Here is a 25,711-nt window from a genome sequence, read left to right as displayed (position 1 = left end):
GCTCTAGTTAAGGAGTTTGTGTTACACCCCAGGGTACCGCGATTTTGTTTGATAGAATTCATCTTCATTATCTAATTGATAAAATACAAGGTGTTAGACTAAATAAAAAGTGTCCAAAAGAGGTTTAAAAACGTCCCTTTCAATTGTCCCCTCATTTAGCAATCACGACTAAGTAATTTTTTTTTTTTTTTTTTTTTTATATAAATCGACTAAAAAAAATAAAGTATAGGTGTAAACAACTAAAACAGATACAAAACTATCATATTTAATGTTACCCTGAAGATTTTTTGTTTTAAAAAAAAGTTTTTTTTACATTACAAACAATCCGATTTTTTGGTTAAAATTAAGGCATATTTTTTCCTTTCATAAAGAAATTCGTTATATATTTACCCGTTTTAGGTAATTAAACTTTAGAATTAATCATTATACAATGTTTCAATCATTTGCAGTATTTATATATCGTCTAAAATATGAAATATTTGATAAAATAAATGTACGTGCAAATACTCGTTAAATTACGGAAATCATAAAATTACCGTCTTTGATTCAGTATACAACATGTACAATGCATTCACACATAAGCATTATCAATTTGCAACTGAAAACACACATTTAAATGTCGATTTATGATGTTTTGGTGAGACAAATTATTTTATAAAGTGAATGTGTAACAAAATATTACTGAAAAGGTACAAATAAAGGTGGATGTTTTTGCGTTCAGAAAAGGTGCACTCTATCGAACTCAATAAAAGTGTGCTTGATTACATTTTGTGTTTTAGCTATGTAGTGATTGATTAAATGAACGTCAAATAGTCAGTTTTGAGAATTGGCCATACTTTTTACGTTTTTAGGTTTCTAAGAGATACCCAAAAAATTGGCTTTGTTGTTTTCAGTTTAAATAAAGATTCTGTTAAGCGTTGCTTGTTAAATGTACATGAAATTGTTGTCAAAGGTACCAAAATTATAATTTAGTATGCCAGACGCGCGTTTCGTCTACATAAGACTCATCAGTGACGCTCATATCAAAATATTTGTAAAGCCAAACAAGTACAAAGTTGAAGAGCATTGAGAATCCAAAATTCCAAAAACGTTGTGCCAAATACGGCTACGGTAGTCTATCTCTGGGATAAGAACATCCTTAGTTTTTTTAACAAATCAAAGTTTTATAAACAGGAAATTTATATAAATGACCACATTATTGATATTCATGTCAACACAGATTGTTGACTTTTAGGCTGGTGATACCCTCGGGAACGTCCACCAGCAGTGGAAAGAGCTTCAATATCCTTAAAATTCGAGATTCGGTAGGAATGGGTAACCCTGAAACATCCGCACAAAAAGAACTTTATAAAACTCGAATGAAGCGAGACAAAACCGATGTTATGAAATTGTTTCAGACACTGCAAAGCTGGCCAAATCTATTTGAAACATCTGAGCAGTTATATGGCGTGTTCTCGGGTTCTGTTGCTTCTTCGGAATTAATGTGCAACCTTCTAAACGCGTATGAAAAGGGAAAGTTTGCTTCAAAAATTTTCATTAATGAACAGCTTATACAAAAGTCAACCGATATCTTCAAAACAATTAAAAGATTATCATTGATTTCATTTAAAAAAAAAAGGAAATAAAAGACAAGCAGTTAATGGCTGATAAGAACAACAAAACATTGAGAGCAGATGAAAAAAATGTCGCCTGTTTGTCATAGCCCAGACAAGATAGTTGGTTGCGCAAAAGGCTCTCCCGTTTGAATTAGGTCCTCTCCCAATGTATCTTGCAAACTTTGATGGTACACTTGTAAAAACAACCATCCTTTTATTGATTTTGTCACTGATTAGTATTCCACAATATCCATAAAAAAGTTAAAACAGCAGGTCCTTGGGAGGGCAAATCATAACGATAAGTTCTAGACCATCATAATCGTGTCTTGGGAATGGAAGAAATATTTGTCAGTTAGGGAAAACAAAGTTGTTCTTGTTGAATTCTTTGGTTCGGAAAAGAGTAAATAATCCTACAGATTTACACTTGAATGTATTGATTTATTTGTATCACATGGAAGTATGTGCCACAAAATAAATATTGGAAATGAAATAGCGTAGAATGGTTTTATCTTATAATCAAATAGGAAGAAGCCGATTACAAAATGTTTCTTAATGCAAAAATATGCAGCTGACAAAAGTTACGACTCCATTGTTATAAAACCTTCTGACATTGATGTGGAAGTATTGGCTTACTATGTTCACAGTTGCATATCAATTCTTACATTGTTAAATTGGTGAGAATGTTTGTAGAAAACTGCCAGGACTTCACGGCAGTACAGGTTGTGATTGAGTAAGTGTTTTGTCTGTTGAAGGAAAAGAGGCAAAGTATTCGGCTTTTTGACACGTTATGTGTTTTCGGAAGGTCTATTACATCGTGGTGAAACCTTTGAAGAGGTTGACGAAGAGTTGGCAAACACTCGAGAGGTTTTCGTGTTCTATATATGGCTACGAAATTAAAAATACCGATGAATAAAGATCAGAACGTTTTGAAATGCAACCAAAACACGATTTATTGTCATCTACTGCCCCCAACAAAAGATGCAATGTTAAAGCACATTAAATCATCCAACTTTCAGACGAAGATTTCGAAATCTGCTCTTAAACACAACACTGGTCTGTTGCTAAACAACTATAGTTGGATTGTTTAGAACGATTTGATCAGTATCAATTGGCTAGACCAACCACCAGCGTTAGATGCTTTAATTATTCTGAAGTGCTGTTCATTTAAAGCTGGTTGTGCCAACTACAGATGTTCATGTGTTCAACAAGGTTTATCCTGAACAGATACCTGTATGTAAATACTCGAAAGCTTGTAGATATAAGGATTATCAAAACGTTGATATTGCTAAAGATGACGACGAATATGATGGAAATGATGATAATGATAGTTCGGTAGATGCAGGTGACCAAACTGATGATGAATCTATGGATTGACATTCTGCGTGACCTTAAAATGTAGTGATTCGGTTGTTAAAAAAATTAAAAAAGATAGAGATCTAGAAACCCTGACAGTTTTGTGTGTTTTAATGTCTAAGTTATTTCATGAATATGATGTAAAAATTTGTGACAGAATCGTGCATTTCTAGTTGCCTATATTTGTGTTTGTCGTTGATTCTATGTTTTTGTTTCTTACCTTTAAATGTTTTTTTCAACAGCCTTTACATTGTAGTTACATTATGCTCTATGTTTCAGTATAAAAAATATACCATTTTATCAAGAAAATTAGTACTTTTGCTTCTTTTCATTCAAAATCATGAATTTTGGAAATTAACCTCCCCCTTTTTTCTTGGTCCTCTACGATTTAAAGATTAATTAAAAATTAGCCTGCGTTTTAATAAGATATGATTTGTTCCATTTAATAAAAAGAATAGTACTGAATTATTGGTTATTTTTACATTTTTCTGTAAATATGTGCAAAACAAAATTTTTGATATACCCGTAAATAAGTCCCCTTTTAACCACTTTTGGACACTTTTTCAAAAGTCTAACACCTCTTAAAATATTCTCCATATATTACTCTTTAATTTTATACCAAAAAATTGCGGTATTTTGAATTTGGAAGGACTAAACTTCCGGTTTACTTAGGAAATTAATAAAACTGAGCAATCCCATTGGTCAGATTTTTCTGGTTTCTGGTAACTAGTATAAATAAACAGGTAACCAGATGAATTCGACCAATCAGATTGCTGTGTTCTATTAACTTCCTAAGTAAACCGGAAGTTTAGTCCTTCCAAATTCAATGGTCTGGAAAAAGGTCAATAATTCTCATCTCAAGTGTGTTATACTGTTTGAGGGGTATTCTCAAGGTACGTGAGAGTGGTTTCATTGTAAAGATAATTCAATTACCGAAAGACTAATGTACTTTTATTCGTGAAAGGGGCAAGGGAAAGTAATAAAATATTGGTTGAAGCGAACACATTGAAAATTCCCGTTAGCCACCTTGTGTTTTTTTTGTAATGGTATGGATAGTAAACCCCATATTGACAGAAACAAGTGCCTGTGACTAAATCAACAACTGAAATGATTCCATATTTTGTTGAAACATCGTACAACCGGAGAACAGAAATCGCAGGTATGAAAATGCACTTTTTTCACTGGTGTTGAAAACCCAAAACTAATTTGACTAGAATTTATGAATGACGGAAATTTAAGCGATAACAATACATCGGAGTGACCTCAAGGTCATCCTCTGTAAAAAGAAGATGTGGTATGATTGCCAATGAGACAACTATCCACAAAAGACAAAAATGATACAAACATTAACAACTATAGGTCACCGTACGGCCTACAACAATGAGCAAAGCCCATACCGCATAGTCAGCTATAAAAGGTAAGAATACATTATAACCCAAAGCGTTAACTGAGAACTGGGTGCCTGTTTTGCTGTAAAGGATGTATAAATACGAAGTCACACCCGGTCATTTAGGAAATTTTAAATCCACTGCCCATGTTGGGAAACGTTTAATCTAAAAGACCTTTACAACAGAATATTGAAGGTGCTGTAGGGGACTTATTGAAATTAAAAACATGTCTCCCACTGTCTAACATACCAAGTGGTATGTAGAGAACGTCTATCATTAAATCCAATCGACACACTTTTATTGGAAAAATGCAATGGTCTTAGGTGCTTATTTATACGCGTCCTGTTAATAAACTCATCATAGATACCATGACTAAGTTTTGTATATACGCCAGACGCGCGTAAATAAATGCAATATTTGCCACCGAACGTTTATTAAACTCCTATACCATCAGTCATGTAATGCACTACAATATTTTGTAAAAGATAGTAGATTGATCCTTTTGTATCAAAAAGGTAGATTATGTATGGATAAATGGAATGAGACAGCAACCACAGAATACAAAAAAAAACCCAAAAGACATAGATATCAACATGTGGCCTGAAGAAAAGAACAAAAGACGGACAACAACAGTAAATAAAACTAAACAAAGTAGTCTTAAAACTGTACAACAAGAACCCTTTCAAAAACCTCGGGTGACCTCCGGGTAGGCAGATCCTAGTCCAAATGTGGCACCTTCGTGTTGCTGATATATAAGTACAAACGGTGATCGTCACATTCGTAGAAAAATAGGCGGGAATGTGGTAAGTAAGTTATCTAGATGCATGTTTTTTTCATAAGTTGTTATTGGCTTTTTACTAGCTGTCGGTGATTGCGAGTACTCTCAGATCTGTACATATTGTCTTTTTGTTGTTGGGATGTACAAGTATACCTAGCCATGACCTCCACTCAGTGTTTTAAGGTCTTTCCCCTACGTGACAAAAGTAAATATGAAATAAATAAGTATTTACTGTAGTCTAAAAAGGGAACGAAATATACCAGAGGGAGAGTCAAACTTATAGATAAAAAATAAACTGACAACGCCATAGCTAAACATAAAAAGACAAACAGACAAATTATAGTTAGAAGACACAACATAGAAAACCAAAGACTAAGCAACACGAACCCCACCAAAACATTCGGGGTGGTCTCAAGTGCCCCGGAAGAGTTCGCAAATCCTGCTCCACAAGTGGCACCAGTCATGTTGCTTAGGTTGTTACATATCCGGTTAATAGTCTAATTCTGTAGGTTAGTACCTTTGAACTGTATAAGACGTCTTCATATTCATTGTCGATTTTATTCGGTGCTTAAAAAAAAACAGCAATTATTATTAAATAGATAATGATATTGTATTGTATTACTCTTTGCTATTCTATAAAGCAAATCAAAACAAACAAATTTACCAATAGCATGCACGTGCCATCCAGATTAAGTTATATAGCATTTTATAACTATATTTTCATCATTTGGGATAAATAGCAAGAAAGTTGACAGAAATTATCAAACTAATAATCGTTTTGTATTGTTTTATACTTCTCTATTCTTCAAAGAAAATCAAAACAAACACAAATTTGTAAATTTATTAATAGCATGCACGTGCCATCCAGATTAAGTTAATATAATATAGCATTTTATTACAATATTTTCATCATTTGGAATAAATTACAAGAGCATTTAAAGTGCTATCATCTTAATAGAAATCTGGCTTTTAGTCGTCAGGATACGAGTCATCACCACAGACAAGAGTTAATAGCTTTAAGAACCAATCTGATACCCTACCAGTAAACAAAGAATCTTCTGTTTTATCAAGTTGTAGAAAAACCATTAAATTTAACAGATAGGATATTTAGTGTAGACTTTGCACATCGTAGCGGTAAGTTGAATTTAGTTAGTGTTGAAATATTTGATTACGTTTAATTTTGTTTTGACTTTTACATATTTAAATTAGCGTTGCAACCTTGTAAATAGAGTTCTAAAAATATGAAAATGTCATGCAATGGGTATTTTCTCATTGTATGTACCATAATCATCATAATTGTTTTTGCTTAGTTTATTTTTTTAAACCTGTATCAATAAATAGATGTTTTACATCTATGATCAGTCCTAATACTAGTACTGCTTAATTACACAAGATTAATACTTGGTCAACCTTTATGATATAAAATTTTATGCTAAAAATGCAACGGTGCTTTTGTTTACAACTTCTCATATATATTGGAAATTATCATTAATCTGCAGATGTGAAAAAAAAATGTTGAAGATGCATCCATGGATGGAAGGTTTATTTCTCACAACAGATGTGATATAAAGGCGGGAAATACATGTAACCAACCCTGTGTTAAAATCGCGACATACCTCCTTAATTGATAATAAAACCGTATGTTGTTAACTTAAATGTCTATCTAATTATCAACATCAACCATGAAAAGATGGTTCTGATACAATGCAACCGATATTATAAAAAGTTAATCTTTTGTTTATTAGTATCAAACTGAATCTGTAGCATCTTGTAGCAATATTTTAATTTTCGAAGCTGTTTTGGCGCCATGTTGTTTTATCTGGAGATAGAAAATAGCTGTTAGCTGGTTGTAAAATAAATCGGTTCAAATGGTGCAAACAGCGTGTGAGATGCGGCAAGATTATCACAAGCTTTACACTCTTTTGAAAAAATACACGTTAAAAAAGGTTTACTCGTCAGGTGCGGGTCACGAGAAACTTAAGGAATCTTTATAAACATCTGCTGGTTAATCGCTTCGAATATCTTCTTTTCAAAATATAATTAGGGATGAAAATTTGGAAGAAGATTATCATCTTTCGCTGCATGACAAAACTACGAATGGCTGATTAGGGTGAGAGGAAACGAGCATAAGAAATAATTGGCTGTTAAGTTTTGATATGTGTTAACCATTGAGTCCGAGCATCATCACCTGTTTCCAGGGGAAATCTTTGAAAACGTTTACTATATACCAAAGTTACCACTATATTATCGTCTTCTCTGTTTTGTTGAACACATTAGTTAATGTTGATGAAAGATTTGCATCTTTGCTTATGGTTCAGATTGTTGAGCGAGTGGATTTAATTTCATTTAGACATCATTCGCTTTGACACTTTTAAATCCATCAATTGAAGGTATCGATGATAAGCTTTAAAACAAGGAAAGCAGTCAACAGTCTACTTGCAGAAATAAACGCTTAACAAAAAAACACAATATCCATGCATAGAACCTTTTAGACAGTCCAAACTGTTGTAAACTACATTTTTTTTTAGAACTGTCCTAAATGAAAACCTTTATTTTTTTTCAGGTATACTGATATCGACAATAAATCATTTAAGAATGGCGGTAAGTCTAGTTTTAAAAATCTCACATTGACTGGTTTTAAAAAGTGCATATGTACATTTGGGATTGAACTTAGCTTATTTATAAATTGTAGTATACAAAACATTTACAAATGCATCATTATAGGTCATTTTCATAATAATTATACACACATACACAAATGCATTAGTTTACACATTACAAATGTCTTAAAGATGATCGGGAAACAGCATGACGTCGATTCGATTCAGATCTGACAATGATCAACCTTCTATCACAAATTGAGATAAGGGCGATGAGTGGCTTTGTTTTGGAATTATACCAAATTCAAATTCAAATTTAGCTGGTAAGAATTAATGTGTCTGCAAAAACTAAATTTCGAGTAGGTCATTTTAAAGTGTGTAATGTTCATTGGGTTTTGGCATGCATTGTTGACAATTTTGTTCCGAATGTAGAACAACAAAGTGTTTGAGTGCAAAACCAGTTGTTTTCTAATAGTAAAAATATTCACCATTCTCTTCAATCTGTTGAGCGTTCGACAATATTTAAATATTTCAAAGATGCTTCAAAACTCGTAAAAAATAAAACAGTGGTTATATACGATCAATACTTATCTTTGTCTGAACGGAAATCTTGTGTAAAACAGTTGATTTTGTGCCAGACTTTAAAAAAAAATGATAGCTATTTATTTTAAAATAAAAAACGTCTAAAAGATAGCAGCAAAATCAGTGAAATTATAAAATAATAGTTATTCAGACAAATGTTAGAATTAAGATAATTTATCAAAGATTGATGAATATTAAGCCATTTATTTTAAGCTAACCATGTAACTTAAAGCTTATTACTGTAATGTAAGAAGTCACGTGTGAAAATTGCTATCTATCAGATTCATAAGGAATACACATCTTGATCATCAGTATCCTTGAAGATATCTATTAGTCGATCACTACATCATTACCGACAGTTGTGGTCTCGTTGTGGTAATCCGCAAAGTCCTAAAACAGATCTGTGTGAAAACAACCTGATAAAAACTTTATGTTTAAAATCTATTAATTGCTGGTGATGGTTTTACTGCATATTTTTCTTAAGGATATTTCAAACAGATGCTTCACGGCAAAAGATTTTTCTCTTGACGGATCTTAGAACATATGGAAAGAAGTAAAAACATCGTAAATCCATGTCCTTTCATCTGTCTTGCATTAATTATCAGAAAGTGAGATTTACGAGTTTTGTATTTTGTTTCAATAGCTGGCCATTAGAAGCGATAATTGTAATTCCGGCAAGAGATGCGTCGTTCAGGGGTTTACATTGTAAATGAACCAAAGCAAGAAGATTCTGAAGCTCTTACTGCAGGAAACGGAAGTCCGGATCACGTGTTTTTAAATAAAATGGAAGAGGGAGACGATGTCCAAAATGTACTTACTGAAGAGGAAACACTACCTATAGAAGCTTCTACTCCTAAAAAGAAGAAAGAGAAAAAGAGAAGATTGCCTTCAGTATACAGGTATGCATGAGTACAATGGTTACTAGTGTAGATGGCACCTTAGTTTCTTTGTATTTAATCATACATCCTTTCTTTTAATAAGTGCATATACAGGAGTTTGGTGTCTCAGCAATATAAAAGGTGTGTAACTATGCCCATAGTATTACATCTATGATATGCCAAACTCGACTATCACAGTAGATTTCGCTCTACACCTTTATTGCTAAGATAACAAACTCCTTTGAAAAGTGACAGGTTGGAGTGTTCCTTAGGTAAATAGAAGGTATACAAAATGGTAAAGTCTATAAAATGCTTTGGACGCTCTGTTTGACCGCACGAAACATATTTATCGTTATAAACTTATTTAAAACTTTCTGTTGTTCAATATAGATAAATGATATAGATAACAGATTGAAAGTCAATCAATCAATCAATGACAATTGGCTCATATTTTTACTCACAAAAACTTAAAGTTTTATAGCAGAAAAGTAAGCTTTATTTTTTAAATTGAATAGTTAAAAACATTAAATGATTTAACTGTCGAATCAAAATTAAACTTCTACAATATATTCAAAATGACAAAACCAATAGACCACTTTCGAGTGCATCCGTCACCGGCAAAAACTCGTCAATTCTACACGCCTTTATGACGTCATTTACCAGATAGAGGGGCTCGCCTGTATCCCTGCACTATTTATGTTCATCAAGCGTCGTGATCGTTTTTGTGCAGGATAAACTAGAAATAATGGTTGCTCTGTAGGTACTTACTGACAATTCCCTAATGACAGCAGTGTTGATTGGCTATTTTCAGAATTCAATTTGCCAAATAATTCGTACAATATAGAATTATAATTTTCCAACCACTCGCTCAACATTGTAAGGAAGTGACGACGCCCCTAAACGCACAGATGACGGTGAAAAAGGCGCGTATAATTGACGACTTTTTTCCGGTGACAGATGAACTCGAAAGTGGTCTATTAATGAAACCAATATTGCCAATAGCATATTCGTAATATTCTGAAGAATAATATAAGTAATACAGACATATATTTACTAGTATGTTTACATACGTGTTTACATAATTAAAGTATCTGATGGTGCTGATGATATCCAATTAACTCGCAATTAACGAGGTAGATTGGTATTGTACACATAAGAAGAACACTTATCATATAGATAATACACCCAACACGCTTTAGTACTGTCTATATTGGTTATTTTGACAGCTCTTTTGTGAATAATTGTAAAGGAAAGACATACTTTATTGTTTCGTATACTGAAATTTAAAGCATTTATTATCTTTCTACGACATGTTTTTATCATTCTCAATTAATCTTATTTTCTCACGGCGCAGTGTACGATTGTGATAGGAGTTTTCGTTTGTGCATGGCATCGAATGCTTTGTAAGAATTTTATTAAAAAAAATCCCCAGTAAGCAGAACATAGTTCCCATACGCTGACTATGCGGTATGGGTATTACTCATTGTGGAAGGCTACACGGTGAGCTAGCATTGTTAACTTCTGTGTCAGTTGGTCCCTGGTTGTCTCATTGACTATCCTACCCCCAGATCCTACCACATCTTCTGTCTGTATATACGAGAAAATCCCTGACTGTTTATATCTATATAGAATGGTGGACGCAGAAAGCGGCTACAATGCATTGTCACTATATTTGTTCTGGCCTCAGTGTTCGACATGCTTGTTTACAGGTGTTATGTGTTTCTTACTATAGACGGTTGTAGATTTTATCTCAATTATATAATGGATATGCAACATTCAAAGTATGTCAAAAGCTATACATTTCAATTCTATACAATCATCAAGGCTTTTTATCTAAAAAAAATCAAGACATTTTCTTTGTGTTTGCAGTTTAAATGGAAAAACTACAAATGCATTCTATTCTTAATTACATAAAAAAGAAGATGTGGTATAATTGTCAATGAGACAACTATCCACAAATACTCATTTCATGTTCATATATATAAAATGAGAAGTACCTCTTTTTAAAGGAAAAATATTGAAATGACATGTATTCGAGTATAAAATATTCAATATAGAAAAGAAGATGTGGTATGACTGCCAATGAGACAACTATCCGTCATAGCTCAAATGACGTGAATATAAGTTAAAATAGGCAACCGTTCGACCTTCAACAATGAGTAAAACATATATCGTATAGTTATCTAGTACGCTTGTGACATGATGGCGAAATAAAAATGTATATGGGATGGTGGTGTGAGTTTTGTGAAAACATTATGTGCGGGTATTTTGCCGCGGTCTGTCATACATACATATCCTATGTAGGAATGTTTACATTCCAGGAACATGTGCTACTAGTATTCAACAGCGATTTGTTATAATATGCCCAATAACATTTATAATGAACCATAGCAAAGAATGGAATGTGCATGAAGAAGAATTTAATAATACTGTAGTATACATGCTACATGTAAAAAAAAATCAAGCATTAGTTCAATGTATTGTTTAAAGTTTCTTATCTTTATAGAGATTATTCTTTTAACCATGAATTAAGAAGCATTCCGTTAGTCTGTCCTTTGAAAACATAAAATATATACTTTAATAAGACCAATGAATAATATCTGCATCTAAATGAGGCCTTTTAATTGTTATCATTAGTGGGAAATCACGAGCAAGAAGGTACATTAGTTATACTTCCATGATTTATAGTAAAATTATAGTAACTAAAATGGTAGGTAGGCAGTTAAAAATAATACCACCGAATACTCTTAAGTATGTTTTTAAAAAATCTTCATAAAAGTGTGATTAAAAGTATAAGGAGTCATCCACACACATTTTTCTTGGGGTCAAATCGAAGTCCGTACGTGTTAATTAGGAATCCCACGAAATAATGACCAGTCTGTACTTTATGACGACAGTTGGCTCCTCTATAAATATACAATACTATGGTAGTATCGTTAGCTCTCTCATTTGTATATAATAAATCTGGAATGTCTAAGTTTGTTGATATTTAACTTATCTTTGATTGAAACAAACTGGTCTGATACTGTTATATTTATTCAAAGAAAAATGCCAGGAATTCCATGTTAACAGAGTATGTTATTGACTGTCTGTCCAGGGAATTGGGAGATAAATTTATATGTCAGTCTGACACTGTAGAACATTGTCCGATTAATTTTTGTAATACACGATTACAAGATGCCGAAACTAATTTACCATATGTAGTATTTGTATATCATAATATCTCGCTGGTGATACTAGAAATATTTTGGAAAATAGTGAATGTTGAAAAGAAATACATTTGAAGATTGAAATTATAACACCTCAAGGGACGAGAAAATCAGCAAAAAAACACATGAGTTTGGAATTGATTTGATCAATTTACCAATATGCGCATTTCCAAAATGATCTCTCTTCAGTATTTCAAAGTCTAAACATTTATACTAACGTCAAAGAACTGATAAAACCATAAAAGACCAAAGTATAATACTAGTAGCCAGATCGGGATAACTTCTTTTCGTATCTGTATTGTTATACGTACGTCCCGAAATTGGTTTCTATTCGCTAACTTCAGTTTGCCTCACCCAAATGTAATGAAACTGATGCAAAAAGTCTATTACCACAAAACAGAGATCAAGTTTGAATTTAGGAGGGTCACCTTAACCATTTCAGAGTTATGCCCCTGTACAAATGGAAAAAATGCTAAATTTTCGTTTCCGTACTCATCGCTTAAGTTTGCCTCAACCATATGTTATGAAACTTAATATACACAATACTTATTACCAAAAACTCAGATCAAGTACAAATATAGGCATCGTTACTTTCACCGTTCCTCAGTCCTCTTGTAATTATACGATATACAAGCCGGGGCATCATTCCCCATCATTTTCTGTTTGTTGCTGACGTATATCTTCATACTTTTATCCGTTCTTTGTACCTTCATCTTTCCTCTCTTTATATGTGTTGTTAAAAGATACAAGTAATCTGAACCATGTAGACCGAGAAACCATGGTAAACAATTAAATGAAAAGAAACAGACATGCATTTTTATATTTGTACAAGATGATGTTAAAAGGAACATTTATTATCAATTTTGAGAACAAGAACATTCCATTATATACTGTTTACGATTTTCAAAAAATAATGTGTTAATTGTCTATTGCAAGTAATAGGTAAAGTCTCGTCGACGTGATGTAAGAAGTCATATATCTAATTCATTTTCGATTGATGATAGCGTTGTTTTTCCAGTGTCATAATTGGCTTTTATTTGGAGGTTCTCTCGAGAATTCTATTTCCCTCAAGAGCAATTATATGAAAATAAATTATTCTACAAACCAGTGGGGATCTTTTTCTGATGTCTTGTGTCGAGATAGCATGCAAGAGTTGACGCGTCTCCAATTAAGGGTACCGTGCCAGTGTGTCATGCTTGTTAGCTATCCCGTTCTGACCCCCACGATGAGGCAATGAATTTTTATGATGGATTTTTGATGTAGGTACGGTAAATGATTTTATAGAGTACTCCTGTTTGCTCTCAAGAGATTTGTAGATGATCTTCTTTGTAAAGTTGATTTGCGGTTAAGTATTTAACTATTGTGGGATGTGGAACATTTTCTAAAAGCATCGTGAAGTAGGTGAAAATTAATTACACGTGCAGATTTATTGGTTTTCATTACTTAATATTCAAGTAATATTCGTAGAAATGGACGTGAATAAACACTGGGAAGCAATTGCAAAGTAAGTCTTTTAATAATATGGGAAGAATAACAAAAACTTTTTTTTTCTCACAACACCGTCGTCGTATTTAGTTTTGCAGCTTTAAAAAGATTGGTTATAAGGAACATAGCTGTCAATGAAACAAAAGATAGACAGAAGATATCGAATGAATATTCTAACTTATAAATCGAAGACAAACTGACAACGCCAAGTCAAAAACGAAAAACGTCAAATGAAAAACAATATATAGTCTACATTATACAACACACAAAAGCTCAAATCTGAACAATACGAAACACTTCTGAAACAAGTGTGTTGTATGAGGTGAATCAGAAGAGTAAGCACCCTTCTCCACATGTTGCGTTTGTTGTAGTACTCTGAAATACAAGCGAATAATCAGTATTCCAAAATAAAAGTATATATTATTACTATACTGTATCTTGACATTGGTTTGAATCTCATGAACGACCTCAACGGTATCGCGCCTTACATCAAGGTCAAACGATCCCTAGCGCTGGAAACTTGATAATCATCGATAATTGAAAAAATGTCTTGAAAACACATAAAAGGAGAAAATTATAACTTAATACATGCATGTATAGTGTTTTGTGTTAGTTTTGTTCTTTGTTCTTTTGAAAATAGTTATCAAAGGTACCAGGATTATAATTTGATACACTTTAATGCACCAGACGCGCGTTTCGTCTACATAAGACTCATCAGTGACGCTCAGATCAAAAGAGTTGTAAAGCCAAACAAGTACAAAGTTGAAGAGCATTGAGGACCAAAATTCCAAAAAGTTGTGCCAAGTACGACTAAGGTAATCTATTCCTGAGATAAGAAAATCCTTAGTTTTTTCGGAAATATTAAAGTTTTGACAACAGGAAATTTATTAAAAGGACCATATAATTGATATTCATGTCAATACCGAAGTGCTGACTACAGGGCTGGTGATACTCTCAGGGACGAAACGTCCACCAGCAGTGGCATCGAACCAGTAGTGTAAATAGTTATCAAATGTACCAGGATGATAATGTAATACGCCAGATACCATTTCTGTGGCTTCATTTCAAATGTTTGCAAAGTAATGGCATTTATATGATAGGTTTGATAATATTAAAACTCTTCTTTTTTAGATCAGCACTTATCAAGCTTGTATGTGGAGTGTACGCCTTAATCATTATAGTGCTAGGACTTGTATTTTCTATAGCTTCATCGTTAACAGCAGAGGAAAGGGTTCATAAATATTACCTTGAGGTAAGTTATATCAGCTTAGTACTTTGTATTAATGTTGTTTGTACAGGGCACTACAGAAGGGAATACCATTTTATAGTAAAACAGTTACTTATAAGAAAAAAAGAAAAAAAACTTTTAGGTAAAAACATAACAACGTGTAAAAAAACTTCAAATATTTACTGTTCTTTTGTAATTCCATTATTTTTCCTCGTCTTTTGTCCTATACTACTTCGAAAATAATTTTGAAAGATTAAAACTCGTGTATGTTATGGAATATCCGTTTCACAATTTTGATAACGGAGAATTTGCCTGCGCAACACGACGGGTGTCACATGTGGAACAGGATCTGCTTACCCTTCCGGAGCACATGAGATCACCCCAGTTTTTGTTGTGTTTTGTTCATACAGTTGTTTGTGCGGGTTTTTTTTCTTTCTTTTTTAATCATGACGTTGTCAGTTCGTTTTCGACATGTGAGTTTTAAATTATGTCCCTCTGATAATTTTCGCCTATAATTCTTTTAAAACTAAGGATTTTCAATGCAATGCTTCTGACAAATATTTTATATTATTTTTTTTTTGTATATTTTATTCAGGTCTTCCTAGTATACTTGTATGTTTTGTCACTTGGAATAGTTATCTATTTCCAACTGTTTTTGTTGAGTGGTGTTAAGGTAAAAACAAATTACTTCGAACCTAACATACGGGTAACAGTCAAACAAGATGGCAGTGCCAATGTACATAAGTCGCCGACTGCTTCGCCGTACCCAGGACGAATTACAGAAAATAACCATGAAGATAAACCGTCGCTTACAGAAGATGTTGAAAGGAATGGGGACCAGTTGTCTGTGGGAAGTTATCACAGCCATTTCGAGATGCCACCAGTTGGGGGTGTTGCTCATGTCGGCGAAGGAATCAATTTTTATCTTCGCCTTGGTGCTTTAGGTAAATTTAATAAATTAACATACACATTTCGTATCTTTGGTGTCTGCATTTGATGCTTGATATCAATTTCCAACGTTATTTCAATTGGTCGAAAGTAATTTCATTTTCAATTTCCTTGCTTAAAGTAAAAAATATATACCGAACTACGAGGAAAATTCAAAACGGAAATGGCAAAATCAACAGCCCAAACACATGAAACAAATGGAAAACAACTGTCGTAGTCCTGACTTTGTACATAGCTAGCTAAATCACTCACTTGTATGCCAGTCGCATAAAATTCCATTGCATTGCATTGACAACGATGTGTGCAACATTCAAACTATTTTTTGTAGTTGTTTTCTTTGTTCAATATCTCAGTAATTATTATCGTTTTATGCAGTTCATTTATATTTCAGCGTTTGCGTTCGGAAGTGTGACCTTGGATGGCCTTAACATTGCCACCTATTTTGAAACCCAGATGACAGAGACATGCGAAAGCCAAATATTCATCTTGGTTTACGCACTCCACCTGTTATTTACATTTGTTCAGACATTTTTCTTATTCAAGAACCACAAGGTAAAAATATAATTGGGAAATCTGAACTGTTTCTACTATGGGGATGTTTTTGCGACCTTGGCTATCAATGAGGGCTTCGAATGGTCGGTTTAGTTGACCTATTTGATTATAGCCATTATCTTTTCTTTCAATGATTTTAACCATTATAAAAAGAGCATGAAGTCACCAAAACATCTAAATGACAGAATAAAACGATGACTATCATAAAAGATGGAAGATAATTATATGAGATATGTTGTTTATCCAAGGAAATAGAAATCAAACGAAACAACCAAATTAAAGATATCTTTATCAGTATTCATAATACAATTATGAACCATCAATCTGATCATATTTATTCCTAATATTCAGAACTTTATTATGCCAGATTCTTTTAAAAATATTGAACATATAGAACAAATAAATGCATTAGAATCCACGATATAACTATTCAGATATTAAACGATAAAATATGTTTGGAAACTTCAAAGATTTACCTATTAACCTAGATAACTGATGCATGATTGATTAGAATTTTAACTGACATTCTTCAGAATGCAGAAGATACTTTAGAATAAAAAATACCATTAAAAAAACTGCAACATGCAGAACAATAAATGCAAATATTTATGTATGATATATCGATGTAAGGTTAACAGCAATAAGTGACAGATCATCTGTTACAGAGAGTTTGGTATGGTTGCCATGTATTTTGTTTATGCTATGAACCATAGAATACTAGTATTTTCAATTAGTATTCTATAAAGTAATCTAACGTACACTTTTTCAGCAGATTTTCATGATGGAATCGTTAACTTTAAATCGAAAACCTCTATATTCCTATATAAAACAGTTCCATTATTTTACTTAAGCTCCTATTTTCTTATTTCAGCTTGTTATTGACAAGAGTAAGCCAATTGTACGGTTCGGAATGATGCACCTAATGGCAACCAACATATGTGTTGTCATTGTTACTATCATTACGGAAACTGCCGAAGATTACCGATTTGACTCATTTGCTGCTCTGAATATAACTTCAGGTATTTGTAACAAGTCTCGCTCCTCTGATTATCCAATCAAATTCTTAGGCAATTAAAACACAGTAATACTACCTCTTGCATAATTTCAAATATAAAGAAAAGCGTGGAACTACTATACCAGAAAACATTTACTGTCTTTCCACCGGTTTTTAATTAGTCCAACGTATCAGTATGGACGTCCTGCATTTGTTTCGACGTTGTCGGCAAAGAGGTTGGCCCAATTACTCTAGATTTGTTTCGTTTAAATTTACTTATATTAACAATACCACAGCTACACATGTGTGTGCTTTGTGGTTCTCAGAATAGTTGGTTTATGCTTGAGAAGATGCCAATTTAAAAAATAAACTGATCAGACTGCTTAATGACCGTAGCATTTGACATTATTTTGACCCTTTAAGTGAAACGAATAAGGCCATACATCCCAACGATAAATCTAAATAAGTAATATAAAATAAGAAGATATGGTATTACTGCCAACGAGACAACCCTACACGATGCAGAAACTTATTTTGTTGTATTTCTATGAATGTATGGTTTGATACATCTTTTAACATAACATGTCTTAACATATATGTTAACGTTATTTTATAGGTCTTGTAAAGAGTTGCTACGAGGAAGTCACGCTTGCCAGATCAGCATCTCCATATTTGTTTCCTTGTACCATTATTTACAGCATAATTGCTGCTGGAATAATTTACCGTTTGTATCAGTATATTGGGAAACGAATCAAACAAAGATGGCCGAGTCACACATCCTTGACTAGCTCCGTTCCTGCTGGTGCTACATCAATCGATTGCGAGAAAGCAAACAAGGGATTATTTCTTGGTATGTTAATCGCAGTTGTAACCCTAATTGCGATTGCCACTTTCTTTGTTTTCGAAAGCAGAATAAAAGACACGAGTACGGCCATTAAAATCCTGTTCACAACAGAAATTGTTCTCATGGTGATCACAAGTATTGGGATTATCTGGGGATATGTCCGTCTGGCCAAACTCAAATTTCTACAGAACATGTTCTTCTCTGTTGATTCAGTCCTGTTGTTGGTGGCATTATCCGGGTCGTTCATTTACCTGTTCTTTACGTTGATTTCGGTGTGTTCGATTACACAGTCGTTCGATTCCGTTGTTATTATCAACCTGGTAACAATAATACTATCGGTGTGTCAGATTACTGTTCAAACAGTTTTCATACTTGATGGATTATGTCGCTGCTCAAAGAATGATGACCAGTGCGCAGCAAAACCTGGACGCGCTGTGGTGACATTTTTATTAATATGCAATCTGGCGCTTTGGTGTGTTAGCATGTTTGAAGTGAAGAAGACAAAAGTATTATGGTTCCATGATGAATTTTATGGAAAATTAGCATGGAATATCATTACACATCACTGCGTACCTACTTTAATTTTCTTCCGTTTCCATTCAGCTATCTGTCTCTCAAAAATCTGGTACAATGCGTATCAGAAAGAAAAAGCATCTTAGTTTTATAGCAGGTGCGAATGCAAACCAAATACTTAAATGGCATATAACATTTTTATAATGCCAAGAGGCAGCATTATGATATTTACTGAACATTTTAGTGGAGAAAAACGGGCAAATTAGAACTTTGGATATACAACATTTTACACACTACTATCAATGCAAGGACTTCTTTTTTGACATTTGTTTTTTTTTTATTTTATGATTTTGAAAACATTTCTTTGAACTTTCATTTGTACAATATTCAGGAAAAGTGACGATTTATAAATAACTTTGAGATGAGAAATTATTTCTCTTGCCATTGGTGCATAAATCTATTTGATGGATTTACATGGAAGCAAACTGTGCCTTGATTCTTTTTATCCAAGAAAACTTGAGGAAACAGCACATGTTTTTCGTATTGGTGCATGTATCTTTCGATGGATTTTTAAAATGAATGTGAACTCCGTCTTGTTTACTTTAACAATATGGTAAAACTATATATATCAACTATTAACTGTAGATTTTGTATATATAGTTGACGTTGTTTTCATTATTTATTCGTATGTATACTGGCAAAAATTATCATGTGTGGAAGACGGAAAGGACATAAGACATTTATATGATTGCAGTCATATCTGTGGAATGAAAACATTCGTTAAAATGAGTTTGAATTGCTTTGTAATAGATTTCGGTACATGGCTTGAATTTCATAACTAAATAATGCAAAGAATGAGTGTTAACAAAGTTCTTAAATGATTGAATGTTTAATGAGAACGAGTAGTTCCGACGTGTTGGAGTGTCAATTTTCATTTGTTGTCCATAAAGGAAGAGCTTTTAATTGCTTGTCATTGGATACCACCAATTTGTGTATGAATGTACTCTGTTGCATTTACCTCAAATCATGTCAACTTTATAATAGTTTAGTTCCATTATAAATATGAATACCGGTATTAATTGTTTTTCATGTAGTTCATAATTTGTATTTTTATAACAATAGCTTAGAATAAATTATAAATGTAGACTCATTAATGCTTTTACATTTAGAAACAGTGAACAATTTGAACAAGAAAAAATGCGTTTATTCATTTGCTAACAACCATGTAACTACACGTGATGACTATACTGAAAACTATTTTATACAAACATATGAGCTACACATATGTAATCTCTTGGTATCTTATTAAATAGGGCCGAATTTTGTGTGAAAAAAAGGTTAAAATGTTGCATTATACTTTTGTCATCATTATGTTCTCCGCAAATCGATAAGGGACGGCAATTTGATTTTCTGTGGGAAAGAGCGCATACAATTTTTGGATTATAGACAAAATAGGAAATTAATAATCTTGTTCTAGACCCAAACCAAACATTCCTCAGGCTAAAAATGTGTTTTAAACGAAAACAATAAGCCTGCCAAGCAACAGGTGAAATTAATATCCGTCCGTTCGTGAAAAGATTCTATTTTCCCAACTCCCTGGAAAAAAAATCAAATGGTCTTCCCATTCTTTGTACTGTCATCTTTAAGAAAAAAATATACATTGAATTCCATTTGTCGATTCGTCAGATTTGCAAGCTAATTATAACATTCTTAAAGTGATAATCAAGATTTGGAATTTGAAAAGGTGTTTTTTCTCTCTCCAAAAAACCTGCAATGTTTTCTGCACGTGCTCGGTTTGACCTCACATCTGTAAGAGGTACCACACAAAGGTTTGTTGTAATTACAATTTACATTGTGGTGTCATCCTATGTTATATTAGATTAGTTTTGTCAGCTTAGATGCATCAGTAATAATGATAACTTACACTAAGTAGTAATTAAGTACAGTTTCTCACTCGTTTCTCGCGCTGTTGTAAGGTTAAGAGAGCACATTCAATTATCTATAGAAAATATCTTTTAAATTAACTGCTTAATGGAGGCAAAACCTGATTGATATATGAACGTGATTTGCTCATTTTGAATAATTTTTCATAGCTTTATGGCACTTGAAAGACATTAAGAGCTTGCAAGAATTTCAGCAATGGCGATAGCTTTAAAGATTCATAAATTTCTTATCTCTAAAACGTGGCAGCTGTAAACATCTTCAAAGTTATATTCCCTTGTCGGTCATCAAGGAAATGCCTGTTACAAAAACTGATAAAAACAGGCAAATTTAGAGCAAGAAATATAATCTGGACAAGATAAGAGAGCAACTTTATCAAAAACTTCATGTTAATTATGTTAGCCATAAACTATATTTTCGACATAAAATTATTTATCAATATCATATTTAGCTGTTTATCTATGTGTATCTCTGCCAGCAGAGACTGGCTACCGCATCAGTTTACAAGATTTTAATAAAAGATCCGATATGGTCGCGTGCTATGATTAATTAGATTGATAAAGCTTCTGTTTTACAAACAAAATTCTCTATTTCTGAGTTGAACTAACAAACTTTGCAAGATGATACGATATAAAACATTCTTCCATCTTTCTTTTAAACTTACAGATCGACTTGCTTTTGTTTTGCCTCAAGGGTAGCACATTTCAAATTTTTTTTTCAACTTAAATCAGACAACTTTTTTTTTTTAGGTAAGGATGTTAATTCATTGATGAACAACCAATAAAGAGAAGAAAGATTTATCTTCCAATGGTTATAATGTCATTATAATTAATAAAAGGGACGTTTTCCTCACCTATGATAGTAGAGGGGCATTATGTTTTCTCGTCTGTGGGTCCGTTCGTCCGTCCGTCCGTTCGTCCCGCTTCAGGTTAATTAAAAGTTTTTGGTCAAGGTAGTTTTTGATGAAGTTGAAGTCCAATCAACTTGAAACTTAGTACACATGTTCCCTATGATATGATCCTTCTAGTTTTAATGCCAAATTAGAGTTTTTACCCCAATTTCACGGTCCACTGAACACAGAGAATGATAATGCGATTGGGGCATCCGTGTACTTAGACACATTCTTGTTGCTCTGAATGAGAGTCCTTGTGTGAGTAAGAAAGACTATATCAGCTAGAGAAGATATTAAGCACACAACATACATGTCATCGTTGTTCATACAGGATCAACCATGTAATGGAAATACCTGAATATTCTACCTTCTGTTCAAATGGGAATCATATTTACTAGAAAAATATGCATGGTGGTAATACGTTACGTATGATGCAGTTACAGATGTTAATTATTGCTATTATGAGGAATAAATCAACCCGAACCTTTGAGCGTAATAAGTATAATTAAGAGAGGGTAATTAACCTACATATATTATGACAACATTATACATTGAATGCCTAATTATAAACCAAATTATCAACACTTCAGCAGAAAGTGCAGACGATTGTTTACTATAGTCTCAAAAGTTGAAACATGGAATATTCCAGTACGCAACGCTAGAACCCATTTTAACATTACTTAAGAATTGAATGCTTCTTTTTGTAAATTTATTGGGTGGTAAAAGCGTTGACCGAAGTACATTTTGTATGAAGCGCGGAAGCGCTTCATTCTAAAAATGTACGCACGGTCAACGCTTTTACAACCCTATAAAGTTTCAAAAAGAAGTATTCAATACTTATAATTACATTTTTTATCTAAAATCGTGAAAACACGATTTTTATCCAGTTTTATTTAATTCACCTGTGCACTTTTTTGTGGGACCTCGTGTCATCATGCATGATAAATGTTATTGTCTGATGCAATTGTTTACGGAATGACATGTTAGCCAATCAGAATAACGTATTATAATGAAACTTACATCTAATGTAATTATAAACGAATGAAAAAAGCATGTCAGATTTTTGCTCAAAGAATCAACATTATCAAACCAAAATATATGTGCTGTTTCAAAGTTCGTATTATTAATTTCCCTGACGTCCTCGCTATGTCATATATACGTAATATAACATATTTTAGTCAATTTCTATATGTTCAATGTAATAATACTGCGGCAAAAAATGTTACTCGCGGGAATAACAATGGGAGAAAAACCCAACCCAAATTTTATGGCAGTATGATAAAAGATGAAGGAGTTGATCATATAGTAGAGAAACTTGTATCCTTTTTACGGCCTTGGCTGTTGACAAAGGGTACTGTAGTGTCCTATAATACGTGACTATTGTACGAATATTCGAACACGAAAGCTTTATGTATAGATTTTTATAGTAATGAAATTACAACACATAAGCTATAGAAAGCTTTTTACTCAGTACGTATAAATATATAAAACTAAATAAAAACACATTAAAGCAAGCTAAATAAAAATGGGAAAGCACACATAAAAGAAAGCACCACACACATATGACAAAACAAGTTAACATACAGACAGACAGACAGACAGAATATTTTATTATAGTGTCACATACCAATACTGAACAATATCATACATAATAATATAAGTATAAAAATACAAATAAGAATTTAAATCGAAGTTAAAATATCGGTATCCAGCCATGACTGACTTATGAGACACTTTTGCTTTAAAACTTATTCTAACATTCATTTACAAATGAATAAATAAAACTTTTACATCACATTTAAAAAATCAAAAAAATCTGTTATACACAATATTTTCTGCGGTTAAACATAAAATATAAAGATTTTGCTAAAAAGGCTTGTATACAGTCATGTGACATCAGAAAGATAAATTTGTCATCATGATTTAAATCGTAAAAATTTGGGTTAATTGCACTTGCTTTCATAAAAAGATCATATCGCAGATCTGAATAAAATTCACAATGCATTAAAAAATGTTTTTCGTCTTCTACACAATCAACTGTACAATATTTACATTTTCTGTCATTAAGAAGAGTTTTTGGCTTGGTGTAACGACCTGTCTCTATAGCTAAAGGTAGAGATCCATTTCTAAAATTAGATAAAATACGTCTATGTTGTCTATCATTTACATTTTTGAGATATGAACTTGTTTCTAATACATTTTTATAAAGTCTATAAGTACGTAACTTGTTACCATTTGGTTCATTTCGATCTTGATACAATTTTTCAACCCATTCTTGTTTTCCAATTTCATACAATTTTGTTTTAATATCATACATTTTATGTCTGTTGGAATATTGGCTATCAATGATATCATATATACCAAGTTTATGAGCTATTTCACAACATTTCTTGTCCCACGATCGAGAAATATTCATACCCCACATATGGATCTTGTGTGTAATTCTATAGTCATAAGTATATCGCACTCTCAAAAATAGACGGTACGTTTCTAACAGTTCGGCTGATTTTGTTGTTATAAAACCCATATCACCTAACACCGCTATATTCGACGCATTTGATGAACTTCCCATAAAAAGTCTACATGCCTTGTTCTGAATTGTTTGAACTTCTCTCCAGTTGTTGTGTCCCCATAATCCGGCTCCATGTAATAGCACGGGTTCAATAAGAGTTTAATAAAGTTTTGTATAAACATCAAATGACATCCCTCCACATGATAAAAATTTAGTGTATACTGCAGAAAGCGCCCGGCTTGCTGATTTTGTTATCTCTCGGATCGTATATTTGTGTTCCATAAATTCGTTTATATGTAATCCTAAATATCTGTACGCATTGTCAAAGCTAATAGGCATATCACCGCATTTAAAATTGAAGGCTGATCTCGGAGCCTTTTTGTTACGAAAATGTATAATTTTGGTCTTGGTCTCATTTAAAGTCATTCTCCATTTCATACACCAAGAATTAATACAGTTTAACATATTTTGAAGACTCTCTTCGTCCGGCGCGATAAGTGCAATATCATCAGCATATAGCAAAATTGAAACAGTCAAATCATCAATGTCAACACCAATATTTAGAGCACGTATGTCTTCAGCTAGGTCATTCACATAAATAGAAAATAATGAAGGCGACATTTTACACCCTTGTTTCACACCAAAATTAACAGGAAAAATATCAGTCAAATAATGTCCCAGCTTCACTGCACTTTTAGTAGCATCATATAAAGATTGTATAGCCTTTAGAAATATCCCATTTATGCCTATACTCATTAATTTATGCCATAACATATCACGGTTCACATTGTCAAATGCCCTCTTTGCATCTATGAAACAAACAAATGTATCTTTCTTTTAAGTTTTCTGTTCTTTATAATAGATTGTAACACATAGAGATGATCTAGACAACTTCTGTTTTTTCGGAAACCGGTTTGTTCTTCCGCTAAAATGTCATTCTGTTCGAGCCAAAAACTAAGTCTTTTATTTAATATATCTGCATATATTTTGCATGGTACGGATATAATTGAAATGGGACGATATTCTAACGGGTTCAACGGATCCATTTTCGGTTTTGGAATCGGAGTAATTATACTTGTGAGCCATTCTTCTGGCACTTGTCCTTCGGTAAAACAAAAATTAACAAGTTTATGTAACAAATTAATACAATTATCATTCCGCAATATTTCACTGGGTATTTCGTCTATACCAATGGCTTTACCTAGCTTTGCTTTATACACTGCATCCTTAATTTCTTCTCTACTAATTTCACGGTTTAATCCACTAACATCGATATCGTTTCTGTAGTTATTTTCATTTCGCACTCTGTTTTTGATATCTGCTAAAAACGTATCATCATAATTATTGCACGAGTCGACGCTATTGAATGCCGATTCATATTCTGTTTTCCACTTTTCGAGCACGGTGTCAGTGTCATTT

General features: G+C 32.8%; 1 protein-coding gene across 3 annotated transcripts; it reads left to right on the top strand.

Annotated features, from left to right (window-relative positions):
• The first annotated feature begins 6,042 nt into the window (after positions 1–6,042).
• On the top strand, positions 6,043–20,093 carry LOC134695664 (proton channel OtopLc-like). 3 transcript variants are annotated; one of them, XM_063557008.1, is made up of 8 exons: positions 6,043–6,248; positions 7,678–7,715; positions 8,940–9,195; positions 15,000–15,120; positions 15,692–16,040; positions 16,436–16,596; positions 17,468–17,615; positions 18,207–20,093. In XM_063557008.1, exons 3-8 carry the CDS (start codon positions 8,978–8,980, stop codon positions 19,091–19,093), a joined length of 1,884 nt encoding a protein of 627 aa, XP_063413078.1. In that variant the 5' UTR covers positions 6,043–6,248; positions 7,678–7,715; positions 8,940–8,977; the 3' UTR covers positions 19,094–20,093. The 3 variants fall into 3 exon arrangements, with proteins under 3 accessions (XP_063413078.1, XP_063413079.1, XP_063413080.1); XM_063557009.1 differs by lacking the exons at positions 6,043–6,248; positions 7,678–7,715 and adding an exon at positions 7,920–8,037; XM_063557010.1 differs by lacking the exons at positions 6,043–6,248; positions 7,678–7,715; positions 8,940–9,195 and adding an exon at positions 13,494–13,887.
• The last annotated feature ends 5,618 nt before the right edge of the window (positions 20,094–25,711 follow it).

Source organism: Mytilus trossulus, chromosome 14 (genome assembly GCF_036588685.1).
Source record: "Mytilus trossulus isolate FHL-02 chromosome 14, PNRI_Mtr1.1.1.hap1, whole genome shotgun sequence".
Taxonomy (NCBI): Eukaryota; Metazoa; Mollusca; class Bivalvia; order Mytilida; family Mytilidae; genus Mytilus; species Mytilus trossulus.
Note: the sequence above shows the minus strand (reverse complement) of the source record. Positions and strands in the feature narration are given on the sequence as shown.